The sequence below is a fragment of the Poromitra crassiceps genome (assembly GCF_964638095.1).
Source record: "Poromitra crassiceps genome assembly, chromosome: 14".
Classification (NCBI taxonomy): domain Eukaryota; kingdom Metazoa; phylum Chordata; class Actinopteri; order Beryciformes; family Melamphaidae; genus Poromitra; species Poromitra crassiceps.
The window spans coordinates 7,263,003-7,281,636 of NC_139633.1; the positions used below are offsets into that span (position 1 = coordinate 7,263,003).

Consider the following 18,634-nt stretch of genomic DNA (forward strand, 5'->3'; position numbering starts at 1 on the left):
AGAGGGCGCATCAGTGCGATCAGACCGTTGCAGAGAGAGAGAGAGAGAGAGAGAGAGACAGACAGACGGAGAGCGGGGGGGAGAGAGGCAGAGAAAGCGAGCGAGACAGACAGACAGGGAGGGCGATCAGACCAGAGTCAGAGAGAGACTGAGAGAGAAAGAGAGAGGGGGAGAGAGCTGGCACACAGCTGCTCCTGTGCTCTTTTGTTCAGCATGCACACCCTTGAAGTTATTCTGAAGAATATTCTGGACAGTATTTGTCATTGTTCCAATAATAATAAACATATCCGCATAAAGCAAGCATATTCGTCTACTCCCATGTTGATAAGATTATTAAAAACTTGAAAAATATCGGTTTAAGAACAGATAAAAAATTGTTCTGATTAATTTGCGATTAATCGCGATTAACTATGGACAATCATGTGATTAATCACGATTAAATATTTTAATCGATTGACAGCCCTAATTAAATGTATCCCAACCAGTACCAATGTTCTAAACAAGGACTCATAATCACTTTATATGTCAGACAGATTTCCCTGTAGGATAATAAAGTATTCTGTTCTGAACTCAGATTGTACGTTTCCCATGAAGATGACTTTCACTTTACTGTCAGATTAACATCGAGGCCATCCAGACGTCTCTGTGGGGTTTACATCTAGTCTTTCTGTGATCTTTATTTACTCAAGCTTTGTTTTACTGAGGAGACGGAAACCAGCCCCAGGTCAGCCGTTTATCTGCAGGTGGAATCTGTCTTAAATGAGAAACTCTGTGAGAACCAAAAACACACGGCTGTCCCTTATCGGAGGTGCATGCGTGCGTGCGTGTTCTTGTACGTCTGTCCTTGTGACAACCAGTTTGAATTTGAAGGGCAGTTTATAGTCCCTCATCTCCCGTGCCTCTCCAACCTCCGCAATTTGCATGTGTGGCCCCAAATCATGAATCAGTTCAATTGCCTTCACTTAATTGGCATGAATGTCACAAACGGTATTGCCAAAGTGTCGAATGTGATTAATCTTTCATTAATAAAATACCATGTTAAAAGCTATAAATCAAATATGTATAGATGCATGCTTGAGAGCTTCAAATTGGATTTGACTGACAGCAGTCTTAAAGAGTCTTAAATAACTTTGGTAAGATAAGCAGATGGACAGTGTTTACCTTCTCTCTTATGTGTTACCTGTGCTTGTTGTCGTTGATGATGCGTCATATGCAGGGTGTTACCTGTACTCGGGGTGTGTGATGGCGTAGACCAGGGATACTCAACTTGCTTTGCCCGGAGGCCACTTTCGTGAAATGATAGAAGGCCAGGGGCCAGTTAATACACAAACAATATACAATTTTCTGTAGCGGATTGTAGAGTCAGAGTTTAGTCTGACAATGTGTACACCGGATAGTTAGTTAGGTTAAGTGCCTGGGTAGCGAGCAGACGGCAGTATTTGACAATTTAGCAGCTAAATCATAGATTATTGAAAGATATTCCATATTCCAGACTGAAATGCTATAACAGAAGTGGAGTATTGGCCAGAATGACATCAACACGTGGACACTTATTCAGCGGGTATCTTGCATGTTGCGTTCAGGTGCACTAAAAAAAAAAAAAAAAAAAAAAAAAAATTTGCAATTCCATCGCGGGCCACACAGGGGGCCGCAAGTTGAGTATCACTGGCGTAGACGATGCGTTATATGCAGGGGGTGTTACCTGTACTTGGGGTGTGTGATGGCGTAGATGTTATATGCAGGGGGTGTTACCTGTACTTGGGGTGTGTGATGGCGTAGATGATGGGGTTGTGGATGGCTGAAGCCTTGGCGATGACAGCAGGGACTGAGTTCATGTAGGGAGTCAGGAAGTCTGCGTAGCTGCAACACAGAGAGAGCACTGCTGGAATCAATATTGCTGTATAATATATTCACAAAAAATAATATGCTTTTTGTTCAACTGAACTGAAAGTAATTTGACGTGTTTAAATGAAAAGAATATTGGTGTTGCACTGACACACGTGCAGTGTTTGGTTGGATGTGTGGTTGGATGGACGTGTGGTTGGATGTGTGGTTGGATGGACGTGTGGTTGGATGTGTGGCCGTTTACCCGGCGAAGGCAGTGAGAGCGACGGTGGAGTACGGGGACCAGGACACGACGTACAGCAGGATGACGATCAGAGCGATCTTGGCCATCTTCCACTCGTTCTGCAGCCGCTGGTAAGTCTTCACCGAGTCACGAGCGCTGTGGATACTGCCGTTAACCTTCCCCACTGCCCTGCACGCACGCGCACGCACGCACACACACACATACACACATACACACACACACACACACACACACACACACACACACACACACACACACACACACACACACACACACACACACACACACACACACACGCACGCACACACACACACATACACACACACACACACACACACACACACACACACACACACACACACACACACACACACACACACACACAAATCTATGTGAGACAACCAAGCCACCGTTTAGTAGACTGGTTAAAACCATCCTGAACGTCATCTCAAATTCTGTTTCGCTCTACGCAGAGCAATCTAGTAAGAGAGTGGCGTCAGCAGAGGTCCAAAATGTGTGACTCAGTAGCCAATGAACAGCCAGGAAGGAGGCTCGCACTACTTTTGAATGCTAAAATAAAGCTGATGTACTATTTGATTCTTTAAACGTCTGCCCCTTTCAAAGTACATCACAAACTGTCATCTTGCGGCAACTCGACAGTGCTGCTTAATCCAGAACCTTACTTCCGGGAACTCTTGAGAGTAAAAAACTGGTCCATTGGAGTGAACAGAGATGTCGCGACTCGCGACTCTTGTATATACACGGCTCTGGCTCTACATATCAGTCTGGACTCAAAGTCGTCCACAGTGGGCGGGAGTACTTGCCTTGACAGACAACTCCTTCAGCCAATCGGCGTTGCCGTTGCCAAATCTAGTTCTTCAGCCAATCACCGTCGGATCCAGTCAAATCCAAATCCAGTCGGAAGGATGCCGAGAACCACCGAGAAACTCTACTTTAATTAATTGTTGTTATTGGGTTTAACAATGTAAACTCGATGAACATTAACGTTACTGGTCGCTGCTTGGGGAGCTGTGGAGCCATGGGAGCAGCCATTACTGCTTTGCCTGCGGCCGTCTCTGATTGGCCGGTGTCACGAGGCAGGTCCCTGATTGGCCCGTGCGTGCACTTTGTAATTTCTGAAAAATGCCCGCCCCAGGCTGGAGGTCCTGCCGAATGAAACAGTGAGTTCATGTGAGTGGATGGTTTACCAGACTCGCCGTTTTGAGTTTTATACCTGAAATAAAAGACATGACTTTTCCCAGATCCACTTTCCACTTCTGCAACCCACAATAGGCATTTTTGGACGAGAGGAACTTTTTCATATCTCGTTCCAAGAATAGTTAGTTATTGTATCCGCATACTCATCGTAGTTCTTAGAACGTTTTTTTTTTTTTTTTAAGCCAGACATAAGTGTACAGTGATTGGTCCAGACGTAAGTGTACGACACGTGTCAAACTCAAGGCCTGGGGGCCAAATGCGGCCGGGCACCTCATTTTATGTGGCCCGCGTGAGCTAGCAAACAATACAATTTGCGCAATACAATTCTAATTCTAATTAGTTCTAATAGTTGTAGGCTACTAGTTGTCTGCCATTATTTTTCATTTAATTCTGCTTTCAGAGCTAGTTATTAATTAAGTATAAAGTTATTACTAAAAACCAATAATAATAGAATCAGAGGCAATTATGTAATACAACAAGTACGCTAGATACATTTATATTGTGTTACATTTACTACCAGCCCCCATGAGGGCAACCATAATGCTGATGTGGCCCGGAATGAAATTCAGTTTGAATTGCATGCAATTGTGATGTCATCGGTGAAAATGTCTTCACTGAGTGATGTCACTGATGACATCGGTGATGATGTCATCAGGGATGTCTTCTTCTGTGGTGTTTTATGGCAGTCGGTTCTCTGCTGAGGTAAAAAATTGGACGACTTGCTCATAGCCCAGCCAATAAAGCATGAACCTGCGGCAACAACATAGAGCATTGTCTGAGCCCAAGCCATCGAGTCCAATAATATGGCTATGCCATGCCATTATTAGACTCTGTGTCTTGTTTTTGGACTATGCACTGTATATGAGTGGACGGGGGGTGACCCTAACCCTATTAGTCTTTTGTTGGTTTTTCGTGCACGGCAAGACCGCGGTCGCGCAGTTGGGCAACGGCACCCAGATCTTCGGCATGCGGCTGGAAAGGAGAGACAAGCCGGCGGAGACCACCCAGAATGGGGTGATCCAGGTGACCGAGGCCAGTGCTGCTGGGTGGCTCATGCTCAGGGAGGATGACGGCAGGGTGCTGGTGGTGTCCATCTGGCTACAGGTGATCATCATCGCCTTCCTGCTGCTGCTGTCCGGCATGTTCAGCGGGCTCAACCTGGGCCTGATGGCACTGGACCCCATGGAGCTGCGCATCGTGCAGAGCTGCGGCACAGAGACAGAGATGGAGTACGCCCGCAAAATCGAGCCCATCCGCAGGAAAGGCAACTACCTGCTGTGCTCGCTGCTCCTGGGCAACGTGCTGGTCAACACCACGCTCACCATCCTCCTGGATGACCTCATCGGCTCTGGGATCTACGCCGTGGTCGCCTCCACAAGCAGCATCATTATGTTTGGTGAGATCGTCCCGCAGGCGCTCTGCTCCCGCCACGGCCTGGCGGTGGGAGCCAACACCATCATGGTCACCAAGTTTTTCATGCTGCTGACGTTCCCCCTCTCCTGGCCCATCAGCAAGATCCTCGACTACGTCTTGGGGCAAGAGATCGGCGCCGTGTACAGCCGGAAGAAACTGATGGTGATGCTGAAGGAGACTGAGCCCTACCTGGTGAAGGAGGAGCTCAACATGATCCAAGGCGCCCTGGAGCTCAGGAACAAGACGGTGGAGGACGTGATGACGCCCATCGGCAACTGCTTCATGATCCACAGCGACGCCGTGCTGGACTTCAACACCATGTTGGAGATCATGGAGAGTGGATACACGCGCATACCTGTGTTTGAGGATGAGCACTCCAACATCGTGGACGTGCTGTTCGTCAAAGACTTGGTCCTCGTGGACCCGGATGACTGCACCACCCTCAAGACCATCACCAAGTTCTACAACCACCCGGTCCAAATCGTGTTCCACGACACCAAGCTGGACTCCATGCTGGAAGAGTTCAAGAAAGGAAAATCCCATCTGGCCATTGTCCAGAAGGTGAACAACGAGGGAGATGGAGATCCTTTCTACGAGGTGCTGGGATTGGTCACCCTGGAAGATGTGATAGAGGAAATTATCAAATCAGAGATCCTGGATGAGACGGACCTTTACACTGATAACAGCCGCAACAGGAAAAAGGTGGCACCCAATAAGAATAAGAGAGACTTTTCTGCCTTCAAACACGAGAGCGAATCAAAAGTAAAGATCTCTCCTCAGCTGATGTTGGTCGCCCATCGCTTCCTGGCTACAGAGGTGAGTTTGTTCAGCCCGTCTCAGATCTCGGACAAGGTGCTGCCGCGAATCCTTCACCACCCCGACGTGATCCAGGAGATCAAGTTCAACGAATGGGACAAGCACTCGCCCCATCACTACATCTACCAGAGGGGCAAGGCCGCCGACTACTTCATTCTTATCCTGCAGGGCCGAGTGGAAGTGGAGACTGGCAATGAGAACATGAAGTTTGAAACGGGACCCTTCTCTTTCTATGGTGTCATGGCACTCAGTGCACCAACGGAGGGGTTTCGTTCCCCGGGCGGGTTGAACCATAGAGCCTCTCTGAGCGGAACCGACCGGACAGAATCACTCTTTGTGAGCGGCGCCAACAGCCAGCTCAACAGCAGTGGCATGTCAGCACAGTACACCCCCGACTTCTACGTCCGAGCTCTCAGCGACTTGCAGTTCGTCAAGATCACCAGGGCCCAGTACCAGAATGGCCTGGTGGCATCTCGTCTGGATGGCACGCCACACTCCCCTGATAGCGGACACAACGCGGGCCGCATGGAGCCCACCACACCACCCACCACGGGCCCCAACTCTACCCCCACAGAGAACGGCCCGGACGAGACCACCCTCCACTTCCTCAACAAGCAGAACTGCCTGTCCAGACTGCCACGACGCACCACGTTCAACCACCACAGCCAATCAGAGAACAGCATTTGACCCCACCCCCTTCGGTCGCATGCACACACTAACTACTACACTCGGATGTGTATGCCGAGGATGAGGAAGAGGGGTCGGGCACTCATTTCCTAAAACAAGAGCCTCAACCATGTATGAGGACTTTTATTTTGAAACCAGGGACCATGTATGAAAGCTGGAGGAGTTTTAAGTTGAAATTACGGTTACAGGAAGTTAACGCACAGGGTTAGGAAAGTTACTTTAAAAATGTAATCCAATACAATTACTAGTTACCTGTTAATTTTTTTTATCAGTAACGTAATCCAACTATCACAATATAAAAGTAATGTAACTGATTACTTTCTGTTACTTTTGGATTACTTTTGAAGAAATTTCCTGTATTTGACTACTGGAGTCCGGGGGCATGCTCCTCAGGATGGCATATTTCTAAAAAAACAGCTCTGTAAAACTCATTTCAGACGTTATGTGTTGGTTACAGCAGGCTTTCAGCCAACCTATCTAGTCTCACCTGTTTCTCATGAATAAGAATACAATAACAATCATATTGATATCATCGGATTACAGTGCACTGATTCTCTGCTCTCTAGTCTACTCTTGTGGGTGCACGTGGCCTTTTTAAGAGCCAAGTGTGTTTTTTTCTCCAAGGTTTTAGTTTTTGTTGTTTTTCACCATATGACATCAAACATAAAGTAGACAATAAGATGAGTTAATATTTACTAGAGCTGTACACAAATATTCAGATATTTGTTCATTGGGTTGGGTAGGTAGGTATTCGGTTTCCAAATTTGGTATTCGGATATTCCCAAAAAAAAGAAGCCAGGACTAATGTTTCAATATTACATCTTCATCAGAATCTGATGAAGATGTAATATGGAAACATTAGTCTTGTACTCTGCACCTATTAAAAAGGCATTGAACTGTTCGAGCTGCTCCAGTGAATCCTTCTTTAATTGCTGCTGTCCCAGTTCCAAGGGTTAAACAATCTGGGAACCCAGAGTCTATTTCGGCACGTAAATAGACTCTGGGACAGCGTTACCTTTTTTTTACGCTTCCTGTACAGCTTCCGCCCGGGACTTCCACTTCCACGCAGCGGTGCCTTTTAAAAACATACTGCTTTTATTTTGAATGCTAAATGTCAGAATTCTTATATATTCACTAGCGTGCTGGACCAGAACTCATATTCGCCGGTACAACAGAGCAGCACTGCGCGGAGTCCCGGAGGCGGAAGTCACGGGTGAAAGATTTGCGCTGTACAGGAAGCGATTTCTTTTTCCGGATGATGGCAAAGGCTAGGCGAAGGCATAACCCGCACCTCTCCGCCTCTGATTGGCCTAGTGTCAAACGTTCATCCAAACACATTCGCTTGGCTATCCTGCATCTCTTTCTACAATCTGTGGTCAGACTCAGTGGGTCAAACAGACGGCAGTTACGCTTGCTAGCCTGCATGAAAGACGCCACTGTGTGTTTATGTCTTTAATATAGTCTTATCTATGGTTTATAACGCTATAACTCAGTTATAGGCTACGGTTTGCAATTGTAACGTTTCATATAAAGTAAGATCTCACACATAACCTTTTGATTCTATATGCTGCCATCTGCCATCTCATGCCTGTTGATTTAATGATTGTTTTGCACCTGCTGCTCACGTTATGAACAAATAATGCTTAGACCCATTACATTACATTACATTACGTCATTTGGCAGACGCTTTTATCCAAAGCGACTTACAATAACACATTTTTGTCAGCAATAGAGCAATCAACTATGGAACACAGTCTATGACAACTACAAATTCTGAAGGAACAGTGGTACGAGTTTAGTTTAGGATTTTTCTTTTTTTTTATATATATAGAAAGAGAGAGAAAGAAGTTAGATCAAGAAGGGCCCAGATGGAGCCTGAAAAGGTGAGTCTTTAGTCTTTTCCGAAAGATCGGCAGTGATTCAGCAGTCCTGACCGAAGGTGGAAGCTCGTTCCACCATTGGGGTGCCAGGGACGAGAAGAGTCGAGATCGGGATGAGCGACTTTTGAGCCCCCATAGCGAAGGAGGGGTGAGGCGACCTGCACTGGTGGAGGAGCGAAGGGAGCACTGAGATCTTCTGTGTGTGTGTGTGTGTGTGTGTGTGTGTGTGTGTGTGTGTGTGTGTGTGTGTGTGTGTGTGTGTGTGAAAGAGAGAGAGAGAGAGTGAATGTGTGTGCGTGCGTGCATGTGTGTGTGAGCGAGAGAGAGCACTGACTGGTTGGTGGTGCGTATGGCGCGGAAGATGAAGACGTAGCAGTAGATGATGATGAGGAGCGGCAGGAAGAAGACGAAGAGGAAGAGCAGCATGGTGTAGGCTCGCACCGACGGCGTGAAGGTCATGTAGTCCCACGTACAGGAAGTCAACAGGCCCTCAGGCACATACGCACCTGAGTGAGGAAGAGACAGAGAGAGGGAGAGAGAGGGAGACAGAAAGGGGGAGAGAAAGATTATTAATGTTGTTTTATTGTTATCCTGGGTTTCAGTGGAGTTTTGCTTTTCTCTGATGGTCTTAGTGAGGGAGCTGGATTCACGATCATGTGAGAAATCCATCTTGTCGTGCTCCAAGCTACTGGTTTAACTCCATCCCAGCAGGGTGCCGCACCTAGACTCAGTTCTAGACTCTCACGACTTAGTTCAGCACCTAGACTCAGTCTCACTCAACTAGAGAGTGTGTGTGTGTGTGTGTGTGTGTGTGTGTGTGTGTGTGTGTGTCTGTCTGTGTGTGTGTGTGTGTGTGTGTGTGTGTGTGTGTGTGTGTGTTCCTCACTCCAGCCGAAGAATGGCGGCAGGCTCCAGCCCAGAGAGTAGGCCCAGGCTGCCATGAGGATGAGCAGCGCCCGTTTCCGTGACAACACGCCGATGGAGGTGAGTGGGCGCGTGATGACGAAGTATCGATCGACCGCAATCACTGTCAGTGTTTGCATGGAGCAGATCCCAAACAGAGCGCCGCAAAACGCATACAGCTCACAGCCTGAGAGAGAGACAGAGAGAGAGAGAGAGACAGAGAGAGAGAGAGAGAGAGAGAGAGAGAGAGAGAGAGAGAGAGAGAGAGAGAGAGAGAGAGAGAGAGAGTCTGTGATTAGTAAGTAAGAAGGTCCCGGGTTCAAACCCCGCTCCGTCCCTGGTGCTTTCTGTGTGGAGTTTGCATGTTCTCCCCCTGTTCGTGTGGGTTTTCTCCGGGTGCTCCGGTTTCCTCCCACCATCAAAGACATGTATGTTAGGGTTAATACTCCTGTCAGTGCCCCTGACCAAGGCACTGGCAAAAGAACTGGAGTTGGTTCCCGGGCTCTGCACTGCGGCTGCCCACTGCTCCTAGTTCTAGGAAGGTTCCTAGTAGAGGATGGGTCAAATGCAGAGGATGAATTTCCCGGATAAAGAATAACTTAACTTAACGTATTTTTTGGACTCACGTTCTGCAGCAAAGTGTTGTGTGTCGCCATCTTGTGGTCCTTGTGCAGCTCACGTGAGATGGGGGTTTCCCAGAGCCGCAGCTCGGCCTGCTATTGGTCTGTGATCGGCAAGCTGCATGATCACTGGACAGGCGACCTGTCAATCACCCCCTTTTATATCGTCTATATATTATGTTATATATGAAATTACCCACCTACAGTACTCACCTTATGAAAAGGTGAGATTAGCTATATAGACCAAAACCGTGTTTCGCTCCAGGTTGTAAAGACGCTTAATCACTAGGGGTGTCACGATACACTCAGTTCACGATACGATACGATACACAATATTGGGTTCACGATAACGATACGATACGATATTTTAACAATATTTTTTTGCGATCGATTTGTAAGTTGAGGGGGCATCCTCCACGCTAATTTGAGTAATTTCACCATTTTCATCCTCCGTGTCTGTAACGTCCCTCGTCTGTTCAAACTGATTTTGGGAAGAAACTCAACTATCTCTTTTATACTCCGTTCTACTCTCTGTATTCTTCTCTCACACACACAGACACACACACACACACACACACACACACACACACACACACACACACACACACACACACTTCATTACAAAATAAACTGTGGGGAAAAGTGATTTAATGTAAAAATGTACATCGTTGTTTTGGCAGCATCACCTTTCAAGCCAACAAAGCTCTTTCATAGAATTCAAATTAAAACTGGCTCCTCGCTGCTGCTCCTCTTCGTCGTCGTGTGTTTTCTGTCTGACTTTCTCTCTGGGGAAGAAGACTGGATCCTCTGACTCCAACACAAACACCTCTCTCTGTTTTCACACATTGACACTTTCACAGCGAGCAAACGAAACGCAGCAACACCAGAGCCGACAGACATAACGCAGCGACACCAGAGCCGACAGACCAAGACCACCGATAACAACAGCAGACACCTTCTCCATTAAAGAGCGTGAGAAAGATGTATATACGGTCACTGCGCCTATTTTACTCCATCACCCTCTAAAATTACCTTAAAAACATAAAACCTTTTTGTGTATTTATACTTGTTCTAATCAATAATTCTTTTTTATAAATCACTAATTCTAAGAAAGCAAATAGTCTCCTAAATCAAAACATGACCTTATTGTTTTAGCGTGTTACATGTAGCCTCAATTTCACCTCTGTCCTAAACACAACCACCCGGTTGTCTGGCAGCTGATGAGTCACACAGAGGTTTTGCAGTGGTTTCTCAAAGTGGGGTCCGGGGACCCCCAGGGGTCCTTGAAGGGGTTACAGGCATTCCCCAGCAAAAAGGGGAATCATATATTTTCACTATAATACAGTGCCATCCATAACACAATGACAGAATGTATGACTATTTTGGTCACAGGTTTCATACACTTTCTCTAATAAAACATCTAAAAGTAAAAAATATTATCAGATGGGGGTCCGTGGTCTAATTTTGTGTCAGTTTAGGGGTCCTTGAGGTGAAAAAGTTGAGAGAGAATAGAGTCTAATCTGTGTATTTTTGTAACTGACTGTGTGTATTTTCTAAGGTGTGTATTTTTGTAACTGACTGTGTGTATTTTCTAAGGTGTGTATTTTTGTAACTGACTGTGTATTTTCTGTGTGTATTTTTGTAACTGACTGTGTATTTTCTAAGGTGTGTATTTTTGCAAGTGACTGTGTGTATTTTCTAAGGTGTGTGTATTTTTGTAACTGACTGTGTGTATTTTCTAAGGTGTGCATTCTTGTAACTGACTGTGTGTATTTTCTAAGGTGTGTGTATTTTTGTAATTAACTGTGTATTTTCCTGATACCTTTCTCTCCAAAGATCCACCTCTTGTGCATGCTGGTGGTGAAGAAGATGGGTGACTGAGTGACACACATCAGCAGGTCGGTGATGGCCAGGTTAATGATGAACATGTTAGCCGGCGTCCGCAGGCTCCGACTCCTGCAACAAAGACACACACACACGCACGCACGCACGCACGCACGCACACACACACACACACACACACACACACACACACACACACACACACACACACACACACACACACACACACACACACACACACACACACACACACACACACACACACACACAATTAGAGGTACAGTGAAATCTGACCTCTGCATTTTTCCCATCCTGGCTCATCCTCCACGGGCTGGCCAGGAGTGGTGGGCAGCTGCAGTGAAGCACCCAAGGACCAACTTCGTCCAACTGCCACTGGTCAGAAGAGGTCTGGCGATCTTCTTGCTTGTTTTTAGTGGGGGTCCATATTGATTTACGCTACACTGCACCACCATGCCCCCTTTGGCTATGTTTAGGCAAGTAGAACAACTTGGTTAAGGTTCAGGTTATGGTTAAAGTCAAAGTTAAATGTAACTGAAATGTAGAGTGACCTCCACAGCCGTCCAAAGTGTTTACGCCCTCCATCCACCGCGGCCACACCACCCTTACTGGCCGCCACGCTCTTTCAATATCAGCTATGATGTGTATAACATTGATCTCCACGTATCTAGAAATGTGATGTGCAGAATGTATTTCGGATCCAAAATGTCCATTATTCTACATAATATTCTACATATCCTACATATTCTGAGTGTTTCCCATACATAAAGGAATTTGTGGCGCACCGCCACAAAAGGATTTTGACCGCCACAAAAAGATGTTGACAAAAAAAAAAAAAACGCAACATGCAAGATACCCGCTGAATAAGTGTCCAAATGTTCATGTCATTCTGGGCAATACTCCACTTCTGTTATAGCATTTCAGTCTGGAATATGGAATATCTTTCAATAATCTATGATTTAGCTGCTAAATTGTCAAATACCGCCATCTGCTCGCTACCCAGGCACTTACAGTATGTATGTACTTAACCTAACTAACTTAACCTAACTAACTATCCGGTGTGCACAACATTGTCAGCCTAAACTCCGGCTGACACCCCAAAAACCTACAATCCGCTACAGAAAAATGTATATTGTTTGTTTATTAACTGGCCCCTCGCCTTCTATCATTTCACGAAAGTGGCCCCCGGGCAAAGCAAGTTGAGTATCCCTGACCTAGGCTATAGGGAGAAATTTAGTTTGTCATTGTAAACCCACACCACAGTAATGATGACATGTTCTTCATAGATCTAGCCTTTTAATTTTGCTCTTAAGCTTTCTTAAAGTACACCAAATTCATGCATTTTACTTTAAAATGTTTAAAAAAGATCTCATGGATTTATTAAACTATGGATGAGCCATTCAAAGATGGCGGCCCATTCATTTCAATTACAGTTGCTCACCGAAAAGGTTTCGACTCCTACTTCCTGGGCCCATACGATTCCATCGACCCCTAGGGGATCTGCGGTCCCCCACCACAAATACTCAAAATCCTGTGGGAAACACTGATATTCTACATATCCATATTCTATCCATATTCTACATTTCCATGCATTGCTGCAGAAACATAAACTGCCAACATTTGATTGTGCCGAGGCTGGATCATGTTGGTTCTATCAGTGACCTGAATATCTGTCTTGGTATCAGCCTTCAGAAAAGCATTTTGTCCAACGACTCTATTGTGTGTAGCCTATAGAGAACATTTTCACAGCAAGGCATCCATCTCAGTACAGTTAAATGTGTGAAGTGAACTGAGAGGCATGTATTCTCATACAGTCATACAATAAGTGCATTTTCCTCACACGAACAATAATACCATAATGTGTGTTTTTCTCATACGAACCTGAAAGGGTTCCATTGATATGATACAATACAATCCCTCTCTCTCTCTCTCTCTCTCTCTCTCTCTCTCTCTCTCTCTCTCTCTCATTCACACAGAAGCAGCGCACCGTGCTGTGGACAGATGAAGGCCATCTATGCAGCAGTTATTGTCCTGTGTCCTTTCATTCTGTTTGTGCCTCGTTGTTTGTATCTGTCAGAGAAGAGGCTGCCTACTCGTACTTCATCTCTCAATACGCGACCTGGTTACCCCGCGTTCACCTGCTCAGGTAGGCTCCTCAGCTAGGCTGCTCGCTGACAGTTTATGTTGCCCAAACACTGAGTTAACTAAATTATGTGAACATGGATGGTTAATGGTTAAGAGTACAAGGCCCTCCATCTGGGCCCTCCTTGATCTAACTTCGTCTCTCTCTTTCCTTATATTAAAAAAAAAAAAAAAAAAAACCTAACCAACCTTGTACCACTAACCTAAACTTGTACCACTGTTCCTTCAGAAGTTGTAGTTGTCACAGACTGTGCTCCATAGTTGATTGTTCTATTGCTGACAAAAAATGTGTTATTGTAAGTCGCTTTGGATAAAAGCGTCTGCCAAATGACGTAATGTAAATGTAATGAGTAAACATTATCCAACTGATTGGGTGTGTTCCAATCTGAAATAGGGGTGGAGGCGATGGACGATGGAAACGTATGGGCCCAGGAAGTAGGAGTCGAAACCTTTTCGGTGAGCAACTGTAATTGAAGTTAATGGGCCGCCATCTTTGAATGGCTCATGCATAGTTGAATAAATCCATGGTATATTATGACCAGGAGGTGTCCTACCTGCTGAAGGCGTATATGACCAGGAAGTTGCCGACCATGCCTGTGATGCCGATGACCAGGATGACCGAGCCGATGGTGTAGTGGGCGTGGTCCGGCACATCCACCGTCGGGAAGGGGTGAGGCGCTTCTGGCGCCATCGCCACCTGTTGGCAGAGGAGAGAGTTGCAGGTCAGTGTCAGGATGCTGTAGTCTCGCTGGCCACACTTCGTTTCGCGCTGTACCAGCGCAGGAGGGGGAGTATGGCTCAACTCACTCTCATTCTGGTATAGCGGGTGAGAAAATGCTCCGTTATCTTTACAACCATCCACCGAAAGTACCAAGCAGGCCTGCTGTATTGAACAATCCAAATATTCGTCAGAAATGTTCAGCATGTAGGTTGCTAGCTTGCTAGCTAGCGTTGTTGTTGTTTCACACTGGCGGAGGCATTTGAGAGCGACACGCAGGGAGCGGAAAGGGATTTCCCTTCGCCCCTCCGACTGAAATGGTCGGAGCCAATGACAGAGCTTATTCCCGCAGCCTGCTTCCAGTGTGTCAGACTAGGAAGCTGTGAACAACCTGATCTCACACAAATACGTGAAGCGACAACCTGCTCTCACTCAAAATACAGACGTTTGGTCAGGACACCTTGGCATCAGGTTTTAACACACTGGGTACCCCTTTGTCATACTTTTTCGACGTGCAGGGTAGTCCCATTCTATAGAACTGCCACAACATGTAAATAAATACATAAATAAATACATAAATAAATAAATAAATACATAAATAAACACATAAATAAATACATAAATAAATACATAAATAAAAAATACAAGATGTACTGTACATTGTCTGTTGAACTGCTCAGTTACACATGTGCAGTTACTTCGGTAATTAAACTGACTTTACAAGGACCCAAGAAGCTCCTTTTTCTTCACTGACATTACTACATCATCAGTGACAGTGACAGTAAGCATGCCGAGATGAAAGTCCGTCCGCATCCGTATTTAAAGACGTGGCTAATCACCAACCAATGGCCTTACTTCCCCTTTGAAATATGAACACCTCCACCACAGGAGTCATAAATCAGCGTTTGTAATTAACTCAGTTAACTCGTTAACTCAATGAGTCTCAGTTAGGGGTGCACCGATCGATCGACACGCAATCTGTATCGGCCGATTTGGACCTCAAATATGTGATCTGCTGTTTCCGATATTCCTTTAATGTTGCCGATCGCATAGCCGATCATGCTGCACGTGAGAAACATGAGGCAGCCCATTTTCATGTCTTCAATGTCTATCGTTTAACTTTCATATTGTGCTCTAACGTTTATATCATTGTGTTGCAAAGCACACGCTTTGCTTTCGTCAGTGTACTCACCTCCATGCACACACCGCACCAGACTGTCAACACACCCCTTGCGTCTTTGAATCACACAAATCAGCTGGTGATTAGAGCAGCCTCAGCAGAGAGAAGTTACCTCCAGTCCTCCCGCCTACCGAGGCATTTGCATGCTGTTAAGTCCGTGTGTATTAACGTCCCAGATTGACACGGTGCTACTGTGGTAGTCGGGGTAGTGCACGCGCACACACAGACAATTTCCACGCAAGCATTGATGTTCCCGCGGGCACTTTGAAGGAAGCGAAAGTGTGCGGCTGAGTATGTGGATGTGCGCTCCGTTCAGACGGACTTTCTTCCTTTCTTTGGACATCAGTTGAACATGTTCTAATCCCCTTCTTCCATGTGTGCGTATATGACTAACCAGTAAGTCATTATTATGTTAATATTCCTGTATTGCATTCCCTTTTGGTTTTAGATCGATCTACCTGCAATCATTGCAATAACGTTTGTTTAGGCGTGCACTTGCGGTTTGATTGTCTGTTGCGCTAATTAATGCCACTACTCAGATGGAGTTTAGCTCGTGTGTAGCTTGTGATTCTGTTGTTTCTCCCGTCATGTAACCCTGTCACCATTATGTAGATCGCACTCATAGTGCTGCTAATTATAACACTGTAACTCGGCCTCGATGGGCGGGTCGTTTTGATGTTCGTTCGATGCGGATCCCAATGTATGACGGTTATTGTGCATAACCCCGGTTCTATGAGTGGGAGCTCTTTGGCTTTAGTCATGGTTCAAGACTGGTGTTTAAGAGTAACTGACTTACAGTTTACCTAATTATCATTTATATATTATTAGTTGTTAATTATCACTATAATTGGCCTATATAACAGCAAGCTTGGTTACTGACCTGTTTGTATATTTTATTGCCTCCTTTTTCCAGACCACACACAATCCTACTATTCCTGTCATAATGCTGTAAAGAGCCTACATGTATACTGCTGTACTGTACTGAAGAGAACTGACAACTAAACGGTTGAACTCCCATCTGTCTCCTGCCTCGTGTTTTTACGGACACCCCAGGGCGTATATATATATATATCGGTGATCGGTAATCGGTAATCGGTGATCGGTCGATGATCGGTTGGGCAGATATTTCTCATAGGTGATCGGCAATCGGTGATCGGTGGCAAAAAACGTGATCGGTGCACCCCTAGTCTCAGTCAGGTTGCTCTATGTCCTGTCTGAGCCGTGTAACAGAATACATCAGCTCTCTGTGGCCGAGACTAATCTGCTGCCGAGGGATGGAGGTCATCCAGAGGTCAGAGTGTTACAGTTAAGGCCCAATTATGCTCCACGTTAAATACGGATACGCATACGGACGGAGCTTTCTGTCCGTACTCTGCGTTCTTTTTCTGTGTAGTTCTGCACGTTTTCTGAAAGCTTACGGAAACGGATGAAACGGAGCAGTACCACACACGCACTGACACATTTGATGCTCTACTGCCCACTGGTGGATGTATTGGTTAACATGATACCACCGTGAAAGACGCATGGAAGTATGTGGGCAGTGACGGTCACATCATTTGAAACGGGAACATTTATTTTTGGACGAAAATGGAGCGTGAGCTCGTAAGGCTGTTACACACCGAGAGCGATGTGAATATACCGCACGAAATTGCGATTTGGGAATTTGGAATTGGGAATTTGACCCACCTGTCAATCACAGCAACAGATGTGTACACGTCGGAAGCGAATTTCTGAAAAATCGATCTTGGTCCGAAAAAATAAACGCCGCAATAACGTTCAGTGAAACTTCGCCGTTGGTATGCACGGTTGCATTGACTGATATAGGTTCGGAAAATCTTATTGACGTGCAAATTAATCGCACAAAAAAAATAATGCTCCTGATGTGTAAGGACCTTTAGACTGACTTTTTGGGCGCCCATGATCCTCCTCTTCTGCTCTGAGCCAGCGTCGCCATTTGCACAATTTGGAAAGTATTTTCTTTCTTAAGAGTCATGTTTGGGATTATATGGAGATCACTGTTGAGTCTGCTGAGGAATTTCATTTGTGCAGCAGGAAGCTAAGTGAGTGCAACTTTAAGTTAGTTGAGATATCGATGTAAGTGAATGTAAAGACATTTTTAGAAATAATTTATGATTTATTGTTTGTACTGTAGGCTATTAGACAATATTTGCAAACAGACAAAGAATCTAAAATACAGTATAAGATCGTTTTGATTTGCACTTGTTATTTATGCATTTGTTGCATTTATTTATATTTATGCACAGCACTTTACCTCACAATATTTTGCACTGTACCACTCAGGGACCTTTGCTGTTTTGTTGATAAAGAAATTTAACAATGACGATAAAGATACTTGAAACCTGAAAACACAGAGGTGGGAAGTAACAAAGTACAAATACCTGTTACTGCACTTAAGTACTATAACATTTTCAGGTAACTTGTACTTTACAGAGTATTTATTTTTCTGCCAACTTTTTGCTTTTACTCCCTATACATTTTAACTTTGACTTCCTACTTCTTATAAAACAGGCTTGTTACTTTAGTTTTAATGCACAACAGACAAAAACGATGTAACTGCCTCTCTCGTCTTGCGCTCTTCCAGCGTTCATGCTACTACTGCTCCCTCTCTTCATGCACGGTGTAGCTAGCTTGACCACCCCTCCCTCCCTCCCTCTCTCTCTATCCCTCCCTCTCTCTCTGTCTCTCTCTCTCTCTCTCCCTCCCTCCCTCTCTCTCTCTCTCCCTCTCTCTCTCTCTCTGTCTCTCTCTCTCTCTCTGTCTCTCTCTCTCTCTCTGTCTCTCTCTCTCTGCGACTTTATTCCTCAAAGGTGACCAGTGACTAATCTGGCGACTTTTTTGTGTCCATGGGAAGCAATGTTAATGTGTTGATATCCCAAAGTATTTGGCAATAAATTGGCATGGTTGATACTGGTTTTCTCAACGTGCTGCTTATCTAATCCATGAGAGGCCTGGTGATCACAGCTCTTTTCATGGTTTTGAGTCTAAAATGTGGAAACTTTAAAAACACAACTGTAATTAGTTTAAATTCCTTAAAATTATTATTATTATTATTTTATTTTTTTCTGTTTGTAGAAAAGAGCCTGATTT

The 18,634-nt window shown here is 45.2% G+C and overlaps 1 protein-coding gene and 1 pseudogene across 2 annotated transcripts in view; one reads left to right on the top strand and one right to left on the bottom strand.

Moving 5' to 3' along the window:
- The window catches only part of LOC310788794 (melanopsin-A-like), a gene marked incomplete at its 3' end in the record, with an annotated part of 67,377 nt that overhangs the window by 8,391 nt on the left and 40,352 nt on the right, over positions 1 to 18,634 (bottom strand). The window contains exons 2-7 of the mRNA XM_083650368.1: positions 14,183 to 14,325; positions 11,449 to 11,582; positions 8,990 to 9,193; positions 8,438 to 8,609; positions 2,090 to 2,257; positions 1,753 to 1,860 (exon numbers count right to left, since the gene is read on the bottom strand). Of these exons, the coding sequence (XP_083506494.1) occupies positions 1,753 to 1,860; positions 2,090 to 2,257; positions 8,438 to 8,609; positions 8,990 to 9,193; positions 11,449 to 11,582; positions 14,183 to 14,319 (923 nt within the window). The 5' untranslated portion in view covers positions 14,320 to 14,325. The remainder of the gene's footprint in view (positions 1 to 1,752; positions 1,861 to 2,089; positions 2,258 to 8,437; positions 8,610 to 8,989; positions 9,194 to 11,448; positions 11,583 to 14,182; positions 14,326 to 18,634) is intronic.
- LOC310789506 (metal transporter CNNM4 pseudogene) lies at positions 4,274 to 6,223 on the top strand (annotated as a pseudogene). Its single transcript has one exon. The product of its transcript is annotated as a metal transporter CNNM4 pseudogene (transcript).